The sequence below is a fragment of the Agelaius tricolor genome, unplaced genomic scaffold, assembly GCF_023055355.1.
Source record: "Agelaius tricolor isolate 1412-34295 unplaced genomic scaffold, bAgeTri1.0.p SCAF_2, whole genome shotgun sequence".
Lineage (NCBI taxonomy): Eukaryota > Metazoa > Chordata > Aves > Passeriformes > Icteridae > Agelaius > Agelaius tricolor.
This window is the reverse complement of record NW_027269262.1, coordinates 61846926-61873094: the sequence shown is the minus strand read 5'-3', so window position 1 is coordinate 61873094 and position 26169 is coordinate 61846926. Positions and strand designations below refer to the sequence as shown.

General features: G+C 35.9%; 1 protein-coding gene across 10 annotated transcripts in view; it reads right to left on the bottom strand.

Moving 5' to 3' along the window:
- The window catches only part of CUNH8orf34 (chromosome unknown C8orf34 homolog), a 150776-nt gene that overhangs the window by 77625 nt on the left and 46982 nt on the right, over positions 1 to 26169 (bottom strand). For all 10 annotated transcript variants that reach the window (XR_011678113.1, XM_071420693.1, XM_071420705.1 and 7 more), the window contains 3 exons: positions 25114 to 25142; positions 18883 to 19052; positions 14895 to 15061 (listed from right to left, as the gene is read on the bottom strand). Coding sequence is in view for 9 of the 10 variants with exons in the window: in XM_071420693.1 (XP_071276794.1) it covers positions 14895 to 15061; positions 18883 to 19052; positions 25114 to 25142 (366 nt within the window). In the remaining variant the exon portion in view is untranslated. The remainder of the gene's footprint in view (positions 1 to 14894; positions 15062 to 18882; positions 19053 to 25113; positions 25143 to 26169) is intronic.

Genomic DNA, 26169 nt, shown 5'->3' with positions numbered 1-26169 from the left:
ATAACCTCTATGCTCTTTATTTTAGTGGCTTATTTCACAAAATAATTAAACTATTAAATCACATTTATTATATCGGCTTGTTATTTTAAAATAAGCTGAAAGCTGTTGTAGAACACAATGACAGGCTGAACCTGAAGAGTCCAATCCTAGTGCAAAGGGACATAACAGTGCATATAATCAATGTGCACCAGTAAAGATGCCCTAAGGAATAGTCTCTTTGTTTCAGTGAGGCTGCTTGCATTGAGAAGTCTAAGTATGTTCCCAGTGCCACTCACAGTTTTGCACAGTGTTTAACATTGCAGATTCCTATAAAGTCTAAAGTTATCAGACAAAAGTCCCACCTGAACATAATTCACATTATATAATTGCAATTTCAGGGTAAACAGCAATTACAGTATCCCAGTTATAAAGTCTTCAGAGTATAAATCTTTGGTGCAGAATAAAGACATCATTGCAGCACCAATGAGAAACAGAGTCCCAAATGCAGTATTTGGAACCAATGTGCCAGTATCAGGTAACTCAGGAGCCTCTCAGTCCACTTCTGGAATTCTGTTCATCTCTGTAGGCAGAAAGTGTCTGAGGTCATATCTCAGGGTTTTCATTGAGGCACATGCCAGATCATTGTACCTACTATTTCCAGTGTATTAAAGGAAACATTTCTTTTCTGGAAATGGGAAGAAACTCTTCCAGGCTGTCACAAGTGGCAGAGGCATTAGACGGAGTCGGTGCTGAAGAGTACTGCAGAAGATGAAGCCCATCCCAGTCATTTTCAGCAAAAACCATGAGGTTTTGAGCAACTCATTTTGTCTATGTCCAAATAATTCTGTTAGAGTGATACTCAGGATATGAGGTAATTTTGCATCCAAACAAAAACTTTTAAACAAGGTTGCACTGAATTCATGGAACAGGATGAAATTAATGGGGACTTGTTTTAGTAAGAAATCAGTATAAAGCAAGCAAAAAATCTTAAGATTTGGCCAATACCGAAATAGAATATTCCTTCATTGTTCTCTATTTTTACATCACTGACTTAAATGAAAATATTGAATATTCATATTAAATTAAAATTATCCATCAGAGGTTTCTTTTGCCTTTGGATTATTTATTTTCTTAAGCACTATTAGTCTCATCAAATTTGAAGAAAAAAAATATTTGCAAAGTCTGCTTCCATTTTTGAAAAGAATGTAAATAAATGAATATAAGCCCTAGAAATATTAGAACAACATTAATGAATTCTGAAGACAACATAAACTGAGGTAGAGGCTCCAAAGTATCCAGACCAGGCTGTGCAGCAGTGGAAAGGGACTGGATGTTTATGCCTTAGGCTCCCAGGCTATGCTTTTCCAAGCACTAGTCTTACCTAGCTCTGTAGCTTCCTCTCACTTGCCAAGATATGAATGCTGTAGCTTCTCTGCAGACTGCAGCAGTGAGCAGTGTGACTCTGCATCTCTCTGTAAGATACCACTAAGACCTCATCTCTCACCTGGTCAATAACCAGGACTGCTTTGTGTGGGTCATCCTAAGACCTCATTCTAAATTATTACATTCATTGCATTTTAAATAACACTGCCTCCTCACCTGTGTCATGGTTAAATAAACTATCATAGTCTCTGTGAAGGATTTTGGAGACATGAGGGTGCTGCTAATTGTCTGTAGAAATTCTATCTGCCTTCATGTGTAACTCTGTGATGCTTCCTTGCATCAAATATATCCATATTTTATCACCTCATATTCCACCAGATAAAGTCTCCAGTTGTACCTAAATAAATTCATACAATCTCCATTGACTTTAAAATGATTATATTTTTTTTCATTTTCCATTAGGATTGCTCTATCTGGAGCCCATTGGTTAAGACTAAACTTTCATCTATCCTGTAGGAACTGTTTCTTTCTTTCTTCTACCTACATATAGGTCTCTATCACACAGTCTGAGATGCCTCCAGCTTTGTGCTTGGAGGACCCATTTTTCCATCTACCTTGTCATCTTCCTATTCCACCAAAAAACTATCACTTAGGTGTTTATTCAGGGCTAAATGGGCAAAATTTATTACTTCTACTTACTTTTAGTCAAAGCATTTCACCTCCTCATTTTAAATTCCTGTTACTACCCTCACAGCTACTAAGCTACTTATCGATCTTTAAAGCCTGCAACCATTTTTTAAAATTACTGGTTCTGAAGAGAAAGCAAAAATTGGAAGCCATCCACTACCATTTATTTAGATAATTTCAGGGAGACATTTCAGTCCACTTCAAAGGCTCAGGAAAGGTAAACAACTGAAATGTGCTGTAATTATTTGTCTAGGTCATTTTATATTTAACTTTCTGTCTGTACAATTTTACTATTAACTACTTTGGTCTATCAACTTCTAAAATGTGGCACAAAAATATCTTTACTTCTCAGAGTTTAACTGGACAATACCCTTCAACCCTCTTACCTGGTTTTCTTCCTAAGGAAAATCAACATTTTGGTTTTGAATCAGCCTGCAGCTTCTTTTTTACCCCCATGGTTCTGGAGATAACCATGAGGTTTGACAGAATTTCAGCAATACTAGAGGGCTCATACAATTGTCATCAGTAAATGAATGTCCATCCTAGATGACTGAACTGGTAATCAGCTACTGACTAGTTAGAAGTGCAGCTTTTACCTCTAATACTTGTTACCACATTTGAAAGTGCATTTTTATGTTAAGTAATATAGATGTGAGAGGGATAAGGAAATACATCAATCATTCAGGCATGTGAACGTGGCAGATATAATTCCTATACAGGTTATCTAAACCATCTAATATTTTAATGCATGTCTTCTAATCACACAGAAAGCATCTTATTTCATTACCTATCTTTCTTTCTCTCTGAAGTCTAGATCTAATCCGTTTGCCTCAGCCTGAATGTTTTCTTTGGTAAAATATTTATTTGCACAGTAGTTTACTCAGACATAGATCAACACTGAGTTTCTAATGATCTCATTTTGAGTATATTACAAGCAGACTACAGCAAAATTACATGTCATGGCCCTTTCTACACTGGCAATTCACTGAATCATTCAGGCTCAGAGAGACCTCAGGATGTCTAGGGCTCACTGTCCTGCTCAAAGTAGTGTGTCATCCAAGAAGCTTAGGGTTTTACACAACTGAGTCTTGAAAACATCCAAGGCCAGTGATTCCACAACCTCCCTGTGAAACCTGTTTCAGCAGTTAATAATCCATACACTGATTTTTTTCCCTTTATATTTAATGAGAATTTTGCCTGTATCAATTTCTGCCCATCACTCACCCTCCTGCTGTGCACCTCAGTAAAGGCTCCTCTCAGGAACCTCCACTTCAGCTCTGGGAGGCTGAGTTCCCTCAGCTTCAACCCATAGATAGGACAGCTTTATAAATACTGGACAGTCTTAAAAGGGATGTCTCCCAGCTAGATGCCCAGCTAGACTTGCTGCAGCATAACTTACTCAATCTCTTTGCTATCACAACCTATATCCTGTATACTACTCCGTGCATTTAATTTTTTTCTTTTCTTTTTGTTTCTTAAAGGATTGTAAGAAAACACAAGTTGTAAGTGAATGTGAAAGGCATGGAAAAGGCAGCACTTCTACTTCTTTACTATCTTCTTATCTCAAAACTCTTATATCCCATCACATCAAAGTACATAGATCTGCTGTAGCAGTTAAAGCTTCAGAAAACCTGAGCTTCCTATTTGACCCACATTTCTGTTTATTATTTTGCCATTTTTAAAAAGAAAAAGGAAGATAGGGCTCTATTTTTCTATAGTCCTCCTAACTGTACTATCACTTCTTCTCTAAATCATTTCCTCTTATTTCATTATTTTACTCTTAGTAGACAATATCACACATACATGAGATATCAGATCACACATACATGAGATAGACGTACTAGTTCATGTTGTTTCTGCTGGGAATACTAGTTTTTTGAAATATCCCACTTGTAGAGAAGAATGTCTTACTAAAGCTATAATATTATTCCCCCACCCTGTTGCAGTACTTGTCAACTCCAATTTCATTTTGTTAGGTTTCACACTACAAGATGGCAGTTTTACAGTCAACCTGTTTTACTTTACAATCCAATTATTTCTTCTCAATAAAATCATACACCTAATTCTCAGTCTCTTTCTCATACTTACAAATCCACAGGGCAAATCTGTGAATCTAAACCCAAATATTTAACTACACATTAACAACTAAGTGATCTTCTGGAGTAACTAACATTGGAGTGTCCAATGTAACATAAACATTTCAGTCTGACTTCCAAAGTAACAAACTCACAGTCAGCACTCCTTACTTATTTTCTGTGATTCAGAAACTTGTCAGAGTTTATCAATATCTTTTGAATAGTACTTCTATTAATTCTGCATCAATAAACCATATTGACTATTGTGAATCACACCAGCTGATAAACTGGATGTCAAGTCTCAGCACATACTAACCTTACAAGCCAAAATTAAAAGGCTTTTAGTAACTGGCTGTATAGATACTGTTTAAGTTTGGGTTTTTCTCCCTGATAATCCACTAATATTTATTGGGCTACTGATTTTTGCTACAGGTTTTGATCGTAAATGTATTATTTTATCATATGATTTGCTGCCTATGCATCTTGGAAGAGGTAACATCAGCTGATGTGTTATCCTGCCACATGGCAAACAACTACCCTGCAGATGCAAGTTAATTTTAACATCATAAAGCATTGCCTTGTAACAATAGAAAGCCCCACCAAAAAGAAAATGGAGTAGCACACAATTTTTACATTACCTTACCTTTAACTGGAAGTATTTGGGGTAGATGAGGTAGGAAATCCCAAATCCAAATGCACAATCTGTTGGAATGAGCAAGAAGCAATAGCTTTCCTGCCCAGAGAAAAGCCAGAAATACTTGGTGTATTCATTTAATGAAAGGAGACAAGGAATCAGTCCTCAGGGAACAAATTTTAATTTAGCTTTGTGTGACTTTCCCATACTATTGTCAGAACAGGAATAATTAATACAAGAATGAACTCATGAGTGATGTAGGGGCAAAGAGGTATGCTAAGAGTATCACCTAAACAGTAATTATAGAAAACACTAAACCTAACTTCAAACAACAGGAGAAATACTTACTGTTTCAAGGCAAACTACCTAAAACTACTTTGTATGAAGACCCTAAAATGTATCAAGTACATAGCAATCAAATGCTACATTTCACATCAAAATACTTTTCTTGAGAGAAGGAGAGAGAGATGACAGCAATGCATTAGACATCTGAATTCTCCTTACTATGACGGCATGCAAACCTACCCACCTAAAAACCCACCCACAGCCTCATTCTAGCACTAGCAGACTTGGGATCAGCTCCATTACATACTCCACCTGAAAGTGAAACAAATTTAACTGACCCTTCTGAGACACTGAAAGATGTAGAAAACAGTTAAACCAAAGTATGAAGAAGTGACTCTTTCTACTGCCACTGAGTGTTCTGAGCTGCTTGGGCCTTGCACTATTTTGAGTACAGCTATGTATTTGAACCACACATCTAGCTTTCATAATTTAGCTTTCACTTTTAAGTAAAAGATTCAAGCAGATTGAGCCTTTTCAGGGCTTATCACCTAAATGCTGACTCTTTCTTTGAGACTAGGACACAGTTCTGCGATTCTCAATTTCTGTAAAAACTGCAGGATATCATTTCTCAAAATATTCTTTTGTTCCCTTGCAGAATCCATTATATGTAGTAGCTGAAGTTCTCATATAAGTGATATCTATCTACATTGAGATGTAACATTGACTTTCTTCTCTCTTTCTCTTTTTCTTTAAGGGCAGAGGAAGGAGCATCATGAGCCCTCAGTTTAATATATAATTTTTAGTTTCCTCCAAAATTCTCCTTAAATAGTCACTGTGCTCCACATAAGAAGCATATAAGCTCATGTCTTGACAAGTGCCAACAGAATTCCACTAAGTCATGCCAAATTAGGCTTCTAATGTTAGGAAGCATCAAAAATTATATATTTTGATTATTAATGCTTTCTGGTGATCATTTTGCATGGCATACATTACCAGTTCTGGAAATACACTAAATAGTTTCAAATCTAACTCTTAATGGAAGCCATTAATATAAATTAACATCTGCAGAAAAGCAGTAATTAAAATATACTTTCATATACTAGTTAGGAATAAACCACAAATAACCTATTTCTCAAATCAATTTGGAGTGGCAAACTCAACTACTAACACCAAATAAAACAGAAAAACAAAAAACCAAATACAGTATAAAATACTGGGAGACAGTACTTAACAAGTTTTGAATTGTAACACTCATATAAGTAGACAAGAAAGCCATAGTACTTTAACAGAACTGTCTTAGTTTTGGGTGCATCAGATTCAATAAATAGCCTTCTTCAGAAATGCCATACACTATCCCCTAACTGTACTAGATACAACTATATTCAGGAAATGTAAATAAATCCATTTTCTGCAAATGGCATTAAATTACAGTTTCAACAATTGGAAAGGCTTCACCAAGTAATTAATGCATCAGAAAAACCTAATACGAATTTTTGAAAAAGTTGCTGTGGTGTTCTGCAGCACATGGCAATGGGATCAATTTTTCTACATGGATTTCCAACACCTTCCTCTCAATGAATTCTAGTTTAGGAAGACAAACAGACAAGCACGTTTTAAAGTATTTCATACATAGTTTTGGCTTGATCCATTTTGTTTCAATTTTTTCTTTGTATTGTTATATATGCCAAATTCTGTCCATTATTATAAACAGCACTATGATTCAGCATGCAAAACCTAAGAAATACTCTTGCAAAAAATATATTTTATCTGGGTTTTTTCAGAACTTATATGTGTGATTTTATATATATATAAGTAGATCTCTATGGCCAACTATCAAAACCCTGCTAAATTTATACTTCACTGAATGTTCTTGCTGGCAGTAATTATCTTATTGTCAGTAAATTATCTGTATATAAAATAAAGGACAATTTATTCATAGAAGTTGATATTTTAGCAATTCAGAAAAACATGACACTAATTAACAAGCCACATATTAAGAAGAGAAATACCTGTAAGCTCTGCTGTGTTTGGATATAATTTTTTGCCTTCACATCCTTGCCTCACAATATGAATTAAATTCATAAATGTCTCTTTGAATCTCTCTCCCTATCTATTACTTGGATGAACAATCTCTCCTCAGTAGCTGAAAAGAGCCCCAAAGCAAAGAAATTCTATAAAGCAGTTCAAACACTAGCTCTATGGGGTTGTGATACCCAAAATCCAACAATCATAGTACCTCTCACTCTGCTATCACCTCCCTGAATTGTCTGGACAGCTCTAGATCAATCTGGTCCTTCTAGCACAAAAACAGCGATTTCAAATGTCTTTAACAGAATGGTAAAGAACCCTCACCAGAGCTCACAGGGTTCCCCTGCTCTCTTCTGAATCTCCAAGTTAAGAAATCCGGTAATTTCTTACTAAATTAGAAGTTTGACTGTTTTAACTGACTTTTTTCCTACTTTTTTTCCCTGCATGCTACAAAAAGAGAATGTGATTGCTCAGGAGCTGGCAGCAAGTTTAGCACACAGGCTAGTCAATCAAGTGGGCCAGATCTCCCTAAACAGCTTGTGAACTCCAACATTCTCATTTTGAACTTCAGTGCAAGCTAAAGAATTATGCAGAATATATGGGGATGTGAGCGCCAATTACTAATATTGGAGACTCAGTGTCCTGACTAAAACAGATCCAGGCACAAAAGTAATTACATCCATTGCTGGATTTCCTTCGATATATTGCCCCAGAATGATTTCCCCAGTATGCCTAAACAAAGTACAAAGTAGTTTGGACATCAATTTATCCAACATCCTAGGGATATCCCATTTCTAGGGATGATACAAGATCAGGTCAAGTACATAAAGATACTCCATCGACATGCAAATGTGAGAGGTTAGCAAATGTGACACCCATCTAGAAGAGCAGCCAGAAGGATCTGGTGAACTTCAGATCTGTTAGCCTGACTTCAGTGCCAGAGAACATCATGGAGCAGCTCATCTCGAGAGCCATCACACAGCACATGAAGGAAAACCTCACGTCCATGGGGATCAGGCTCATCCAGTATAGGTTTATGAAAGGCAGTGTCTGCTTGACCAACATGATGTTTTTCTACAACAAGGTGACCTACTTACTGAACAACAGAAATGTTGTGGATGGTGCCCCCCTGGACTTCAGTAATCTTCAGACACCATTTCCCCAGTATTCTCCTGAGAAACTGGCTGCTCACAACTTGGATAAGTGCACTTGTTTATTGAATGAAAAACTGTCTGGAAAGGTGGGGAATAGAGTTACATCCAGCTCGTGCCTGGTCACCAGCGGTGTTTCCCAGGGCTCAGTACTGGGGCCAGCCCTGTTAAATATCTTTAGCAATAATCTGGATGAAGGGACCAAGGGCACCCTGAGTCAGTTTGCAGATAACACCAGATTGGGCAGGAACACTGATCTGCCAAAGGAAGGTTCTCCAGAGGGATCTAGACAGGCTGGATTGATGGGCCAAGGCCAATGGTACTTGTGGGGCTCAACAAGGCAAAGGGGTGGGTGCTGCCCTTGGGTCCCAACAACCCCACTCGGTGCTACAAGCTGGGGCAGCATGGCTGGAAAGTTTCCCAGAGAAAAAGGGCCTGGGAGTGCTGGTTGATAGATGACTGAACATGAAACAGCCGTGTGCCCAAGAAGGCCAATGGCATCCTGGCTTGGATGAAGAATAGCACAACCAGGGCAGTAACTGTCTCTCTGTACCCAGAACTGATGAGGCCAACCTCAAATCCTGTGTTCAGCTTATGATCCCCCACTAAAATAAAGACATTGAAGTGCTGGAACATATCCAGAAAAGGGGAGCTGGTGCAGGGTCTGGGGCACAAGTCTAATGAGTAGCAGCTTAGGGAGATGGGGTTATTTATCCTGGAGAAAAGGAGGTTCAGGGGTGACCTTATCATTTAATTCCCTGAAAGGACATTGTAGCCAGGTGGCAGTCAAGCTCTTCTCCCATGTAGCAAGTGACAGGACAAGGATCCAGATCATGCCAGGTGATGCCCAGGGAAGTGGCTTGAGATGTGTAGATGTGGTGCACAGGACATGCTTAGTAGTGGACATACACTTTCTCCACTCTTGTTTAGGTACATGTTTAAAATAAACTGTTTTCTTTTACAGATTATAAATGAATGACATTTTAGGGTTCTGCATATCATTATAATTCACATCTATTCCTTGACAATCATTCTTTTGAAGCTTTTTTATTAGCTCGTGTAACTTGTTTCAACTCAAGAGAAGCTAGTAGCTCTAGCTATAATTGGTTTTCTCTCTCTACTTTCCCTATAGCAATATGAAGCACAATCAACCTCACTTTCAGTCCATTTTATGCTTATCTTACCAGCAGTTGTAACAAGTGTTGCAATATGTGACTAATTCATTTCATAATTTATTCTAACATTACAAACACAGTCTTAACGAAACAAACTTAGCTTACTGAAATTTATTGTCACTCTAAAATTTCTATTTAAACATCAAATGCCTCTAGTATTAAGCATAGTAAAATGCAAGAGCAGGATTCTATTAGGACTTTAAACACCAAATCCCTCTCCTTTGAAAACCAGTTAAAGCTTTGCTTATTCTCAGATGAACTAAAATATTCTCACAGATGTTTCTGTTTCTTAGCAAAAAGATGAAGTGAAATCAATGAACTCCATGAATGACATTAAACAGACCTGCACACTTCTCTTACTCAGGGACTTTATGTATTTGCAGAAAAACTAGAAAAACTGAATATGCTATTTGTGAACTTTTACCTCAAAAAAGATATTTAAACCCACACCTGATGGAGCCTGAGTGCTCTTCTAGAGGACATCTGTTACACCCACACCAGTGCACTGTATCTGCCACTGAAAACTTTGCAGCGTACAGCACAGCCAGTCTCTGCATGCAGAGGAGGCCTCCTGTCTCCCAGGGGTGTCATTCTCTGTTCCTGCCCTACATAGCACATGCCCACTGGTAGTTTTGCCGATTTCCCAATAGCTTCCAAAAACACAAGACTCAGTGAAAGGGAACATTAGGAGCAATTCACACATCTTTCTCTCACACAATCATTCTACTTAAATGACAACAAAATGGGCTACAGGCCAGAAAACTGTTCTGAAGATGTAGTACAACTCACATCATCTTTCCCAGGGCTTTGTGGTCTCTTTTCTGAAAATTCTGTATTCTAGTCACATAATGGAGAAGGTTTTGTTCATCTGGGAAAGTCAACAAAAAGCAACAACCTGCTGCTAGTATTAGTATAATTTATCATGCCTAGAGTCAGTTTCCTGCATGTTGTCAAAGACCTTTAGAAACCAAGGAAAACGTCTGTTAAATCAGAGGAAATGCACTGAAAACACTGCAGATTGCACACCCTTTCATTAATGACTCAGAGGCTCATTAAAAAAGCAGTATAGATATTTAAGGGGTAAACTACCAGACACTGAGCTACAGTCTCATCCTTCAGGCAAATGCAATCTCCACTATATTCTATTTATCTTCTCTTGTTATAAAATGTAAATATATCACCAGACAACCTTTCAAGGGTGTTAAAATAATTAAATAATTAAGATTTGAAAGCTCTTGAAGAGAAAAAAGAAATTCTAAAGATTAGAAGAAGAGTTATTAAAGCAAAAAGAACACATCAGGTATCTCCCAAAGCAATAATTGGAAAGTTTATTACTAATTGAAGTGCATTTCTATCTTTAAAGATTCTGGTTTATTACTGTATAGAAGGAATTACACATAATAAACAGAGGCAAACAATCACTGAACTTTCACTTCAAATTTATACATTATGGAAAAAACCCATCATTTTTGTGAAAACAGCTCCAAAGAAAAGAAGAGTTTTACAAGTCCCAGTGCTCCAAACAATTAAGTTTAGCTCAAATATAAGATTATTTGCATTGAAATCAGAGAGGCTCTTCAGAATCAAACAGACTGGCATATGCATCAATTGCAGGAATTTGGCTTCAACTTCAACCACAGTTGTATGAGTGAACTTCTGGGTCCCCTTTGCAGAGGTGCTATAGAGTTAACTACTGCAGAGCATCTGTTAACACATGGTAACACTTTTAGTACTGTGAGCACACAGAGAGATTGGGAAAAACCAAGAAATTGCTGCTTGAGTATTAGGACTAAATATCACGGAATCATAGAATCATTTAGGCTGGAAAAGACCATTAAGATCATCAAGTTCAACCATTGCCCTAGCACTGCCAAGTCTACCACTAAACCATGTCCTTAAGTGTCACATCTACACATCTTTTAAATCCCTCCAGGGTTAATGACCCAGCCATTTCCTTGGGCAGCCTGTTAAAATACTTGACAAATCCTTCCATGAAAAAACTTTTCCTAATATTTAACCTAAATCTCCCCTGGCATGACCTGTGGCCTTGTCCTATCACTTGTTACATGGGAGAAGACAGAAAACTCCATCTGGCCTCGTTTCAGAAAGTTGGAGAACCTGATAAGGTATCCTCTGAGCCTCCTTTTCTCCAGGCTAAACGACCCTCATTCCCTAAGCTGCTCCTCACAGGACTTGTTCTCTATGCCAAGATTGTGTAAACAACATAGAATGTCTTTCTCATCTTCCTCAACTTGTAAAAACTTTAAGAATTTAAGTATATATTATAGTATAGTATATATTATATATAGTGTATATATAATATATATTATATTATATATACACTATATATATTATATAGCATATATTATATATATTATATATAGTATATATATAATAGTATATATTTTATATATATGTATATATATAATATATATATATTTAAGTATACATTATAGTATACAAGTGTGCTACAGAAATCCTTATATTTTTACAATGTGTATGTTTATGCACAGCAATACACTTAAGCAATTATATTTTTACACTTAGTCAATTGATTTTTTAAAACCAAACGAGTCATGCTTTGGTGACTGTATAATCAATATTCACAGCAACTGCAGGGAAAATAACAGTTCAGCCCTCTCCAATGCACATCAGTGAGATACTGAGAGAGTAACATAATTTCTAAGTCTCAGTGGACTTCACCCAAATGTGAGAGACAGCTCAAGCCCAAAAGTCTTAGAACACCAAAAGGGGCTGCAGAATTTCTCAAGTAATTACGTCAGCTCCTGGTTAGACTTACATAACACAATAGTTGGCATTATGATGTGTAAAAAATAAATGAGTCCCTTGATATAATTTTGTCCCAGACACCCCAGACCCTTCAACATTTACAAACACCTGTCAATTGACAGTTACACCTCTCAGCTTTTTGAAGTCAAGAAGATCCTTCCCATTATGATGTTGTCGGTCACTAATGTATTTCAGTCACCTGCTTAACTGAACACACTTAGAAAGTCACCAGCATGGGAACAGCCCTCCTATGCATCTTATCTTACATATAAAAAGTGATAACTGAAATCAGAATATATAGCCCCGTAACATTCTTTTTCTTCTTTGCACATACATTTCTTTTGAAATGGATAACAATGTAATTGTTTCTTTTATTTGGAATAGAAAAGAATTCTAGCTAAAAGCTTCATCAACTCACCTAGGCGATGGAGTTTTTTTAAAGAAAATATGCAAAAAGTCAGCTTCATGCTTTTAATATCTAAATAAATCAACCAAAATTTGAAAAATATTCTCTTGAACAGACCTAAAGATGGATGTTTGTGTTCTGCATTTTAAATGTAGTGTATGCTTTAAATTATCTGCTATAAATTGTAGAACAATTTTCCCAGAATCCTGACTTAGGAGCATGAAGTTTTGTAATTTTTTAAGAAAGGGCTGAATAAACAAAGAATACTTAACTCTGAAGAGAACAAATCAAAGAGCTATATGCAACAATGCCCTGCAATTCAATGATGGCAGAAAGCCATGACTTGAAATTAGTTATACTGCATATAGGTTGTGTAAAAAGCAACAAAGCAGTTAATGGACTAATGTGGTACATAATAAAAAAAACCCAAAAAAACCCCCAAAAAACCAATCACAGTATCAGTTACTGACCTGGAAAATACAGCAATGAAAAATACCTATATTTGCTGATAGGAACTGAATTTCTTTATGTTACCTTCAAAGGAAAACTAAAACATCCTTCCCATGTAACACAGTAATATTCTCCAATTTTGAGCATTTCTGGGGAATGTAGCCTAACCATTATACCAAATATAACACATACTGTCAGCAAATTGCAAAATGAGAATTAAAATAAAAGCCAGTTTTTCAGGAGCACAGCACTTTAAATACCACTAAAAGCTCAGTGTATATTGAGCTCTCAGTGGTTGTTACTATTACATGGCAATAATCACTACAAGCATGGCTACTCCTCAAATATGTCAGGAGTTTGCCTCAGAATCTTACATTCATTTATATAACACCCTTCTCAAACTGGAGGTCCTGTTCATGAACTTTCTTAGTTCTTTTGCATGGCACAAAACTAGAATGAATTCTTACAATCAAGTACTTATTAAAAAAAAAACCAAAACACTAGCTTGTACATAGATCATTTTCTACCCAAGTGTCAAGACACTAGAAAATTCCTTTATACTGCCTTCTTGATTCCAGATACCTTCAGGGATTCAAGTGTCTGGAAGAAAAAAAACTGTACATCTATTGGATACATTTTGCTCACTATCTGCACAGAAATTAACAAAAAATCTATCCTGTATGTGATAAATAATGAGTGATCCAGGCCATTCTCTTCTTTCTTGTAAAAGAGATGCATATATCAAACTCAAAACTACTGAAAAATAAAAGGAAATTATGTATTAATTTGCAATTAATTAAACAGAATATATATATATACTTTTTTTTTTTACCATAAGCATGGTCAAGCACTGGAACAGGCTGCCCAGAGATGTTGTAGAATCTCCATCTTTGGAGAAAGTCAAAGTTCACTCATAAGAACCTGCTATAGCTGATTTTTTTGAGCAAAAGATTGTGCTACACACCTCCAGCAATGCCCTCCAACCTCAACTATACTGTGTTTCTTTGAAGACTATAGTAAGGATGCAAAAGAAATATAGAAAGTAAAACGAGCAGCATGTTTTCCTGATTTTTAGATTAGGGTCCAACCTGAAAAAGAAAAATCATGCCAGAATTCATAAACTCAAGAAACTTCAGTTATTCTGAGATTGTGAATTTCCCATGCTTTGATCCCACATAAAGTTCCATTGAACAGAAACTGTTAACAAATAACAAAATCCATGACTGCCTTTTAAGCATCATACACTGGAACTTTGAAAAATAGCAGAAAAGAAATTATTAAGTACAATTAGAACCATTATTAATTAAATACAATTAGTGATTCTAGGAAAGGGAGGCAGCAGAGAGCATGAAGTCTTCTGGAGTGCAATTTAAGATACAGTACAGTCTAGTGGAAAATTACAATCAAATCCTCTGAAGAGGTTACAAATTCACATTATATAAGCTTTGTGTAGCCAGTAAGTAAAAAAAAAAAATCTACTGAAGTTAAAACTGTGATGCAGCTAAGAAAAAATAAAACCAGATGAAAGATAGTGAAGCTGATTCTGTTCCTTGTTCAAAAATACATTCTGCAAGTAAAACCTGGAAGGGATTTATGTAGGAAACCAAATTAATTACATTAAGCACCTGAAGCATTTGATTTCATGGAATTTGGATGCAGCTGGGAGTTTATTCACACACATTTAAGGTCTTCCTTACATTTCTCCTGAAAGTTTCACATTTAACCCCAATGAACCTTCACACAGCTGCTAAATACTTTAGCTTCAAGCATAGGGAGCAGTTTCTAACTAATCCCTGTTTGTTTTTTTATAATAAAAAAATTCAGAAAATACACATAATTTTTTGCAGTTACCCAGTAGTTCCATTGCATCATCTTCATTGTCAATGTCTTCTTCAGTTACAGATGGAGCTGTGCTTTGAGCAGAATCAAAGGAGTCCTGAGAAAGCATGGCAGCCAGCAGTTTCTTATGTTGCTGCTGTTGATGTTTTAATCCTTTGGTCTTTGGCTCCATTTTTAAGCTGTGAGGGAGGAAAGCACAACTTTCTCTTACTGGTGCTCTCTTCAAAATACATCCACTCATTCCCTGATCATTGGATGTTCTAAGACATTTTGTATTTTCAGTTTCTACATAAAGTTTTGAATTAATTTGGGAAATGACCCATTGATTTTTATGTGCACTAATCAAGTCTAAATCAGCTACACATACAGAATAACAGGATGTCAATTAGTAATCAGTATTGCTAAGCTATTGATAAACTATTGATATTGATAAGCATAGCAAGAAGGTGACAACAAAGAACTGTTCTCTAGAGTGGTTTTGATACCATTACCCCCCAGGATTTTTACACTTTTCCTAATTTGTTGAGTTGTGCCTCTGACCTAAATAACAGACAACTGGAATTGCACAGATGTTAGAAAGGTCTAAGGCAGGACTAGCTACAGTTTGTCATTCCTTGCTGTATCAACACAAAGCAGACAGAAATTTGGTGCCCCACATGAGGGGCACCTCATGAGCATACCACCAGCACCTCAGACTGTCCTTACGGTCTGTTGCAGGAAGCAGAATTTTTGCAAATGTATGATTTTTAATATAATCAACAATTGTTCATTTCTTCAGCAAAAATAAGACAAAGTGCACCTTGGAGATGAAGAACAGGCTTTAAGTTTAGGACATCATGTTATGCTGTCCTAGTTCATTTCACGCTCTAAGAGACAAGAGTATCTAATAAAAATCACTCAAATTCCCCATTGTGTACATACATTATCCCTGGAGGAAGATTCCCAAGAGCCTTACATCTTCTCAGAATTCCTCCAAGAAATTTTTCATGGAGAAAACTACTAACAGTGACTTGGAAATGAGTTTAATCCTATTTTCATGGAGTTCAAATTTCTGAAAGATGAGCTCAGTTCCAGCAGGATTGCCCTCAGCACTCTTCTATGGTCTTTTATCTCTTATTAATACCTTGCCTTTCTTCCTTACAGCAGCAACAGAGAGCAGTGCAAAACCAGTGACAAACACAATCTTTCCTCTGTAGCAATCCAGAACATTGAGGACGAAAAGGTGACCCTTCACCCAGTTGATGAGACATCTCTAACAGAGCTATCTCAGACTTGCTGCATTGTATTTCCCAGTCAGAGCAGGAGTGACACCTGTGCTTTTAGTTGCTCTTTTTTTTTTCCTTTTGAGTTACTGGGCCTGGCTTTCAAATATCTGACATGTCTGCTTCTGTTGCTCATCATCACAGGAATGCATGTTTTTCAGGAGGAAATGGTGATTCTGTCACACCACACTGATGCCACTTACTCTACCAGTGATTTGTCAGTGCCTAATCCTTTGGATATTTATACTGTGTTTCATATATGTACCATTTCCTTATGTTTAGTGATAGGTAAAATAAAACATACAACCTGGAAATAATAGAATGATTACAGTTTTGACTTTCCCATTCTTGTATTTTAACTGAGTATTATAATTAGTGCTAAGAGTTTGCTGGTTTATCCCATAAATCCTGATAAACAGTGATAAACAATCTATCCCCCTTTATTAAAAGTGTTACTAAATAAAATTTAACAAGATAAAACTGGAAACACTGAATGTGGATATTTCAAATTGCCCTCTCTTTCATTTTCCAAAATGAAACTTGTTTTTACAAAAGGTTACTTAACTACTTAAGGCTACATTAACTATGAAATAGATTACTGAAATACAGATGACATAGACTTTACAACTGATAAAGTCACTCTTTTGAGAGCAAAACACACTCTTCCCACTATTTTTAGATGCACTAGTTATTCGCGACATTAAAACTAAGTTATTATTAATTGGTACTTGTCTCGTGCATTTGGTGTGTGGTCATTTCCAAAATTCTGCTAATAGCACTTTAATTCACAGTAACACTAAATCAGACCTTGAAGAAACTGCCAGTTATTAGTGAACTATTATTAAATATTCAGACCAACCCTGATCAACATGGGTCTTTAAAATTTCCATATATAGTTGACATCAATTTTAGAATCACCACAATCTTGAAGTTCTGCAACTTTATGATTCCCTTGCAAGACTGCAAACATGCTTTTTATAAATACCATACAAAAGCTGATGAAATGCTAATGAAGCAAAGAATTATCCCAGACATAAAATCAGTCATCCAAATGTAAATCCATATGCCGCATGTAATTTAGTAGTTACTCATTTCCACTGAAAATCAGTACTCCCACTTAGCAATACATATTTTTCAGTAGGCCTTCAGCACTTACTACACCTACAAACAGAGATATCAGTATCCCATGAGTCTTTCCTGGCATCAAGTTCCCTCTATCCTCCTTATTCACACATCAGAAGACCTGATTTTGTCATGATACTTGACATGATTCCTCAAATACTATACTCAAAGCCATTAATCAATTTTTAATTAGCTTTGAGGTTTCTCTCAGCTTGTACCATCCTCTACAAAGAGAAAAACGTGCTGCTTTGAATCATGTCTGTTGCTCAGAACTAGACCTCTTTGCTCCCTTCTGGAAATTAGACAGAGATGCTTATTCCTTCTCCTTTCTATTGACAGAAGGGATACAATATCCTCAATTTGCTCTGAAACATGGAACAGATCTTTATTCAATGCCTTTACTGAACTGCTGAATAAGGAAAAAGAAATCCAGGCCTGCACAATCAAGCTGCAGTGCCAGTTGCTGACTCCATTATTTTCCCAGGAACTGCACTGAAGAGACCGAGAGTCTGAGTTGTGTTGGTTCCTGTCCAAGGGCTGGCTGAGGGATCATTACTACACACTGCTACTTCTTTGAAATAGTAGTACTCCCAGCTACCCCCACGATAATCTAATTAAATGAAGTACTCATGGATAACAAATATTCCCAAGATGTGAGGAAAGTTAATGAATGCAGTCTGTTAAGAGCACAGCTAGTGACACATTAGTTTCAGTGTGACACGGAGGTGAATTCCAATGTAGAAGGTACATGGAAGAATGTGAAGTGAAGGAATACCTCAGACCTTTTCAAAGGGAAAGCAGAGAGTTTCTGCCTTCTAAAAAAAGGAAGAAAAAGGTGTCTGCTCCAATCAAAGTACTAGTTATAACTCAAGGGATATGCTGTAAGGCTAAGGGAGAAACGTAGGTGCTTAAGTCAATTAACAGAGGCAGTGCAGAAGATTTATCCCTTTTAAAGCAAGTCTGTGAGTACTTAACCTTCTGTGATAAACATATCTTTAAATCATGGAAAATTGACTCCTTGAATTATAATATTCTCTCCCACGTAGCTGAAGCACAAACTCTTTCAGTCAAGCACAATAAATCTTCAGAAATTATTTACTGCAGAGAACAAAATTTCTCTTCGAGAAAGACTTGTTATTAACACCAAAAAAGCTAAGATGTGAAATGAAAATGAATTTAGGAAGTCCTGTTAAAAATAACATAGATACTGCTTCCCTTGCCTATCTCTCCTTTAAATGAGAAAACCAGATTTATCTGTCAGGAAGATTAATAAATAGCTACTACCATCCCAGGAAAGATGGAAGGGTATGAAGTATCTGAATGAAGATATACATCACAACATTATTACACAATGGACCCCAACCATGTCAAAATACACTTAGCTTTTCTCATGGGAATTAATCCATAGGATTGCAAATGGGTATTAAGTTAATCATTTAGAAAAGCATGAGAAGAAAAAAGTCACATATTAATGGCTTCTACTTATTCTGCATGTGCCCACACTATGGCATGAGATTTCAAAACCCCTGCACTCTGCCCTCAGAAATGGAATTTTTGTAACAAAGACACCTCTGTTTTACAAAATATAAAGTTTCTAGGCCAGATCAAAAACCCACCTTCCTCCAGGACTGCTGCTATCCTCGCTGTCCCACTGCTCATTTTTATTCCTTGGTATTGGTGGCTGCAGCATCTCAGCAGCCAGAGGGTCTGCATCATTCTCCTCACGGCCAATCCATTCTCCAATAACTCGAGGTCTGAGAAGGGGGGTGTTAAAACCTGCTGTGTCCTGAAGAGAAATAAAAATAACAAAAAATAACAATGCACTGTTTGTTCTCAACCATAGATGTAAACAGAGAAAAAAAAATTTAGAAGTACAAAACCAATATATTGCATTACCATTTCAGAGGGATACAAAATACCCAGAAACAATGATGAACTAAGGAAAAGTTCTCCATTAACAAAATTCCAATAAATAATTGTGTGCCCTGATGCCTCAAATCACTAATTTTTTTTTAATTGCAACTGTAGAAAAATCACTTTTTTTAATAAATGCACAGTTCTTAAAACCTTCAGTGTATCTGTTCTGCTAAGCAACACAAGGCCACTTGTACTAAAAAATCCCAACCAAAAGACTGTTGTAGATTAATAGCATCACTCTTATTTGCATTATAAATTAATAACTAATAACTACATCTGCATTTTGCATTTTAAAAATAACCCTGCTGGGCTTTACATAATGTATCTTTCTATTCTGAAAATAGTATTAACATTCGAATAAAAAGCATTTCTGAAACTATTTTTAATCACTTACTGGAGGACAATAAACTTGACAGGATTACAAGAAGCAAGCAAAATATAACTGACATATTCAAAACAATAGCAATAACTTGCACCATCTTAGATTAAAGTAATAAGTTGTCCTTAAATTGTATGAAAAAGCATTCTGATGTTGTGAGCATCTCTGTTTTCAATTATACTAGAATGGTTGTATATAAAGGGTCATTTAGAACAGCATAGAACAGCAAACTAAAAAACACATCTGTATACCAGAAAAAAAAGGATATGAAATTATGGGATAGGAATAGTTATTTTTCTTTAATTAAACTGTTTATAGGCTACTAAAGATATTTCAAACACAGTGCGCCTAATTAGGAGAGATATATTTCTACCATTTAATGAGTGAAAATTATAGGAAAGCAAATCCTTGGTTGTTACCTAACTTAGTGCCTCAATAAATATTCCTGCCATAAAAGAATGCTTTTCAAACAAAAAGCATCTGGAAAAAGTACAGCACACTGACTAGGTAGCCTAGAAACCATATTTTATCTCCTTCCTAAAAACAAACCACTTTTGAAAATCTCCTCCTAATTGAAACAGATACAGTAAAAGCAGTTTGAAGTAGAGGCCTCTATTGAAATGAAAGTAACAAACAAAAAAAAAACCAAAAAGAAAAGCTGCGAAGTGTTTTCAATATGAATATATTTACCCTCTGACTACATGCTACAACTTTGCTGAGCACAAGAACCTCTATTTTGAGAGTCAAATGTAACCCAGGTCCTGGATCTGACTCATTCACCCTTGTTCTTTTGTTTTGCTTTCTGCAATGTGCCTGTGATTGCTTTTCCACACTCCACTCCCCATACCTCTGTCCATATTTCTCCATCACTTGACTGTCTAATTCAATTTTACACAATGTTTTTTTCTGCAAGGACCACTGAAAATTGAATCCATGGCTTCATATACTTAACCACTTGAGTTGGGTTTTTTTAATGTACTTACAAATACATGTTTTGTGCCTCTATTTGGAGCTGTGGCATAGTCAAGTAATGTAGACTAGATGACAGTCACCTCTGGGCACTTGACAAGTGTAAATTGTCACAGGTGTAACAATTCTTGTGAGCTTAGAAAAAAGATTGTTTTGCTGCTCATAATGCCTTCATTACACAAGGCGCTTACATTAGTTAATTAACCATCTGGCCCCTTCTGAGGTTTATTACTGTTATTCTAGTTATTTTATCCTGTCCCTTTCTCCCTAGGATAGTTTCTAATAATTAATAAAAATTGTTCCTGGAACGAGTTAGTTAGAATAACTTGCACTGTCAATCTTGCTAAAAGCCTTCAGTCCCTTAAATGAAAATGCAAAGCACCAAAAAATTTGCCCATAAGTTTTTCCTGACACTACGCACTGCAAAATCAACATATAAATAAATAGAACATGCACTCTGTGTCTGTCCACACTATGCTAATTTCTTTCGTAGGCATTTTAGGGATAAAGTAGCACTTTCATACTCTACTTAACAGAAACGTAATTTACATTACACAGTCATGCTTTGCCCCACTTTATCACCTTGCTTTCCTTTTTCAATTGTGTTCGTTTAGTACACTATGGTTTCACTGACCTAATTTATTGTCCTCCTTTCAACTACATAAGCAGCCTCAGTGAAAGCACCAAATAGAGAAGCAGAGACAGCTCTATTCAGAACACCAGGACATTCATTTGGCAGTGTATTTCAAAGGCTGCAAAATACTGAGATGAAGTATTCTGTTCTCAAGCAAGATGTTATAGTTTTGGTTGCTTTTTTTCATATAAACTTTGGAATCTTAATTGATTTCCAATTTACATTCACCCATAAATAACAGAAGATATTGACAGTGACATTAGTGTGCACAGAAATATTTTCAGTACAGGTAGGTATTTAAATCTGCACTAAAACAAAGAGGACTATTTCATGGTGCAGTCCAGGTGTCATCCACTTATTCACATCAGTGGCTACCAAATTGACACATTCAAGCTTCCTTTATGTGGAGAAAAGGAGAAGAAGGGAAAGACTGACAGACAGCTGATTCTACTCTTCACACTGGGCTGAGATGTGGCTGCTGGATGCAACCTCTACTCAGGGGACAGCATTTGTATATCCATTTATTTACACATCACTTAAATAGTTTAGTATTCCTATTTTCTGATATGGATTTTAAGGGAATCTCCAAAGTGAGAAATACTTTGGGATGAGAAGAAATTTGTTTATTTTTATGACTTAAGAATAGTTGTTTGCTGTATTTTATTAATTGTAACCTGTTTTCATTTTAGAATACTACGTATAAGAAGAAAGTATGCCCTAGACAGCATAGAAAAAAAAATTAATATTAACATTGAGGGTCAAAATTTACTATTTATTTTTAGATCTTCACTTGGGTCTAACTCCGGATCTCTACTACTTAAGCATCTCCCATTATTAGTGTTTGAAGTGACTGAAAGATATCACTGGGAATTTCAGACAAATGTCACAATCTTATGACAGATTTCCCTCTTCACTGTTTTCCTCCAGAGTTTTTTTTTTTTTAGCCTAGAACTCTGTGAATATCAAAAAAAAGGTGAACATCCTAACTCTTCTTTGTTTACATTAAACCCTTGACATTATGCATGAAAGTTTGCAGTTCCCTAAAATCCTTCAATAGTTTCTGTTCAGTGGCAATGAGGGTGAGTCAGTTCAGAAATATGTATTATATTAAATCTGCATTTTAAAATATGTGACTGACAAGGCATCCCTTCTTATTTCCTTTCCTTACACAGTGTACTTGCAGTGCCAGTTTCTGACTTTACATAGCCTCCATGGCCTAGAGACAGAGGCTGAATCATCAAGAGAGACAGAACACCTCTGAAAGCCTGAAGTAAATGAAAAAAAAAGGTAATCGCTACAATAAACCTATTTTAATTGCAGTAATTTTAGGAGTTTTTTGGCTTTTTTTGCAAGGTTACCAGTGAACTCAGAAATTTTAGCAGATTATGTGAAACTGGAAAATTCCATATTGACTGAAAGACTCACCTTGTGTGCCTGTATTTTCTCTATTACTGTCTTGGACAAAAGCTCTAAGTACTGACAAAAATACTAGGAGATATTTGGCAAGAATCCATTTAAATGAAACACTCTTTCACAAAAGTGATTCAGAGCAAACTGGTTTTCCAAATCCAAATGCTAGAGTAACTAAGCAACTAACTAATTAACTGGATTACTTAGAGGGGGAGTTACATCAGCCAAAAATGCTGATTAAGTACTCCTCTGACAAAGGCAGCTAGAGGTTACTGAACCCAGAAAGAAATATTTTGTTTTAAAAAAAGACAATCAGAAACAAAAATAAAGAATCAAAAATAAAGAAACATACACATGCATTCTCTGTTTTCTCTAGATTCATAATCTAAACCACAGATAAAACAGCATAATTATGGGCTCTGTCATAGTCTTAGTTCCCCAAAATATTCCTGTCCATGAAGACAGTAAGGCAAGGAAGAGCACACTTAAGAGTTTTATATGTCTCTCATAACATCCCTGCAATGCTGATGTTTTACTAGAATCCAATGCCAAGTTTGGCCATGCTGTTCTAGTCCAAAGACCTGCACCTGATGAGTTAAATTATTCATCCAAACCATAGATGAATGTGATTTCAAAAATTATTCAGTGCTGCTACAGTTTAGATAAGGAAGCTCTAGTATCAGCATGTATTAAAAATTTAAAACTTGACTGCATTTATACCTGAAAAATAAACATCACCTGTGAACACATTCAAGTGAAATAGAACCAATTCTCTTTAATGTTAAAACAACTATTATCAGATTGTCTTTAGCTGCTTTTGGCCCAAGACAAATAATACATGAAGAAACAAGTCACAGGAACAGTTCAGGAATTAGCTTGTGTAAGGGATCATTCCTAGGAGGCAGAATTCCACAGAATGGTCCTGGCCATGCTTCTATTCTTAAAACAGACTAGATTTTACATTAATTAAAAATGTTAAAGGGTCAAACAAGAAATAGAAATGAAGTCCACTGAAGATCATGGAGGTAAAAAAAATCACTCTTCTCTAAATCTATGCTGAAAGCCTGTTGAGCTGTACTGCACAACTGGTGCATGTTAGAGAGTTTAATTGCTTGGGGGTTTTGTAGAAATAGCTTTTGATTTCCAGAACATTCAATGTATTAATTGAATGTATATAACCTAATTCCAAGGTTTTTGTTTTTTTTTAAATGCCTACCACCCTCCAGTTTTAAATTATAAAAAATTAAGTATATAGTAACAAAAAAACCCTGACTCTTCACTGCATCCTGTGGAAATTCCCCAATTATGTTCTCCAATCCAGTTTTCACACTGAATAACTAAATTTTAAAAACATTAATGTTTGTGAACAATAAGATATCATGGTTTTATAAAAACCAAACCAACCAGAAATTATTTGCTAAAATACATAGGTAAAAAGTATGTGATACCAGGCTCTAGCCTAAATTGTCTTCTTCCTCCCTCAAAGAATATCTTTTAGGGTTTTTCCAACAACAAAACCATAACAAATTGAGTTCTTAAGTATTCTTAGAGGTGAGGGTTCTAATGAAAGGACTTTCTAATTGTGTTTACCATCACTTCTGAGCCCAGTTATGGAAACAGTGGGAAGACTTAGGCCATAGTCTGGAAATGGCAGCCACAGATGCACTTGACTGCATGGTAACATTTTTCAGTCTTACCTAACTGGCCTTCCTTGGAGAACACAGTGAAGGTATTTTATATGACTTGTGTCAGAAGGATTTGTGTCCTCATTTTACCAACAGAAACGAAAGTTATTTAAAAAAACAAAGTGTTCTATATTAGGCATTATTCCTGTGTCTTATGTACCTTTTGAACTCATTTTCCTGACAGCAATGGTTTCTGACACCAAGAACACGATACAAGTTTCTTGGCACAAGAAGCACACTGCTGCTCACTGCTGAGAATAGGGAAGAAAAATTGGTTCTGTTTCTGTAAGTACTTAAATAAAACTAGCTTGATTACTCTTTCCATGTAGAATTTATTACATCTTGAATTAAAATTCATGTTAACTGTGTAAGGTACCAAAAATGGCCAGAACTGAAGACACCATTTTTGCATTCAGCAAGGAGGTAAAGATTGATCTTTATGTCTTGTGCATTCCTGAGTAAAACTGGGTGTTAAAATAATTTCTAAGTATTATCACAAATCATATTTGGAAATGCAGAATTTAATTTCATTAATAAAAGGTATTCAAGGCTAAATGTTTCCAAAAGTACACAAAGTAATCCAACAGACTATATTAAGCAAAGATGGTGTCAGGATCAAAAGTATTTCCATGGTCTCACTAACAGTCTCTTAAACTCAGTCACTTTTTTTTTTCCACACTTGACAAGATCTTAATGTATCCACATATACTGTACTTACCCATACAGCTTTCCATAACCAAACTTCTTCTGAACCTAAAAAAACAGACGTGTGTATGCCAGGACAGTGGCATGTGCCTTATCATAATCATCTGTCTCTTTGTATTGCTCATTAGACATCTTTTATCAGTCTTACCTTATCAAGTTCATCAGAAATAGCAATGCCTGAAAACAAAACAGATTGAAAAAAAATTCAGAAAAATGCTTTCTACACGTCTTTTAGTACATTAAGTAAAAGTACAGTTACATTTGAAAACTATACATACTGTTCTCTGCATGCTGCTGTACCTGTATCATATTTTGTTCCATTAGTGAAATTGCCTGGAAACAATACACTCTTCATTTTCCTCAGCTGCAATATTATCAAAATGACTTTTCAAAAAACTATGGAAATGAAAATGGCAGATGTGCCAGTAAAGTGACAACAAATTTAAGCATACATCTATCTGCTTTCTAAAATTAAATCAGCAATATCAGATTAACCAATGGACACCTTATTATGCAAATCTCATCCTGACCAGCATGCATAACACATTATACTGCAATTACAGGGCAATATGGACATTTCTCTTATCTCTTTCTTCACAATACAAAGTGGAAATGATCCTATAAAACCAGGTGGAACTTCAGAGAATAAAGTAAAATGTCTCAATAGAATGCAAAATATTTCCTAAATCCTCTGAACAAGAACTAAATCCTCTGAACAAGAATTTGCTCATCTTTTCTCCAGATGCCTGCCCAAGGTTTCCCTATGCTTGCTTCCATCATGTCATGCTCCAATTATTTCTATTCTGCAGCACAGTAAATATGCAGAGTTGGTCTCAGAACTTTTAACTTTTTACAAACATCAGTATATCACAAGGAGTGCTCAAGTCATCATATATATAATCCTACCACGTTGAAAATTCTGATAGATTAGAAGCAAGCATGTCTTAGATTCTTATGAGATTTGATAAGAAATATTTCCAGATTAGAACTTCAAAACCAAAGAAAAGTTTCTCCTGGTGGTGAAAATAAGTGAAACGCATAAGAAGAACACCCACTTGAAAACTGTCTTCTAAATCATATCATGTTATCAAGACACCTTCTTTGACGAAATGCAAGAGATTATATTGCAAAATATGTATTATCACCTGAGTAGAGAGCTGATTTTACTCTTTCTAAAATCACACTAAAGAGTCCAGCAGTATAA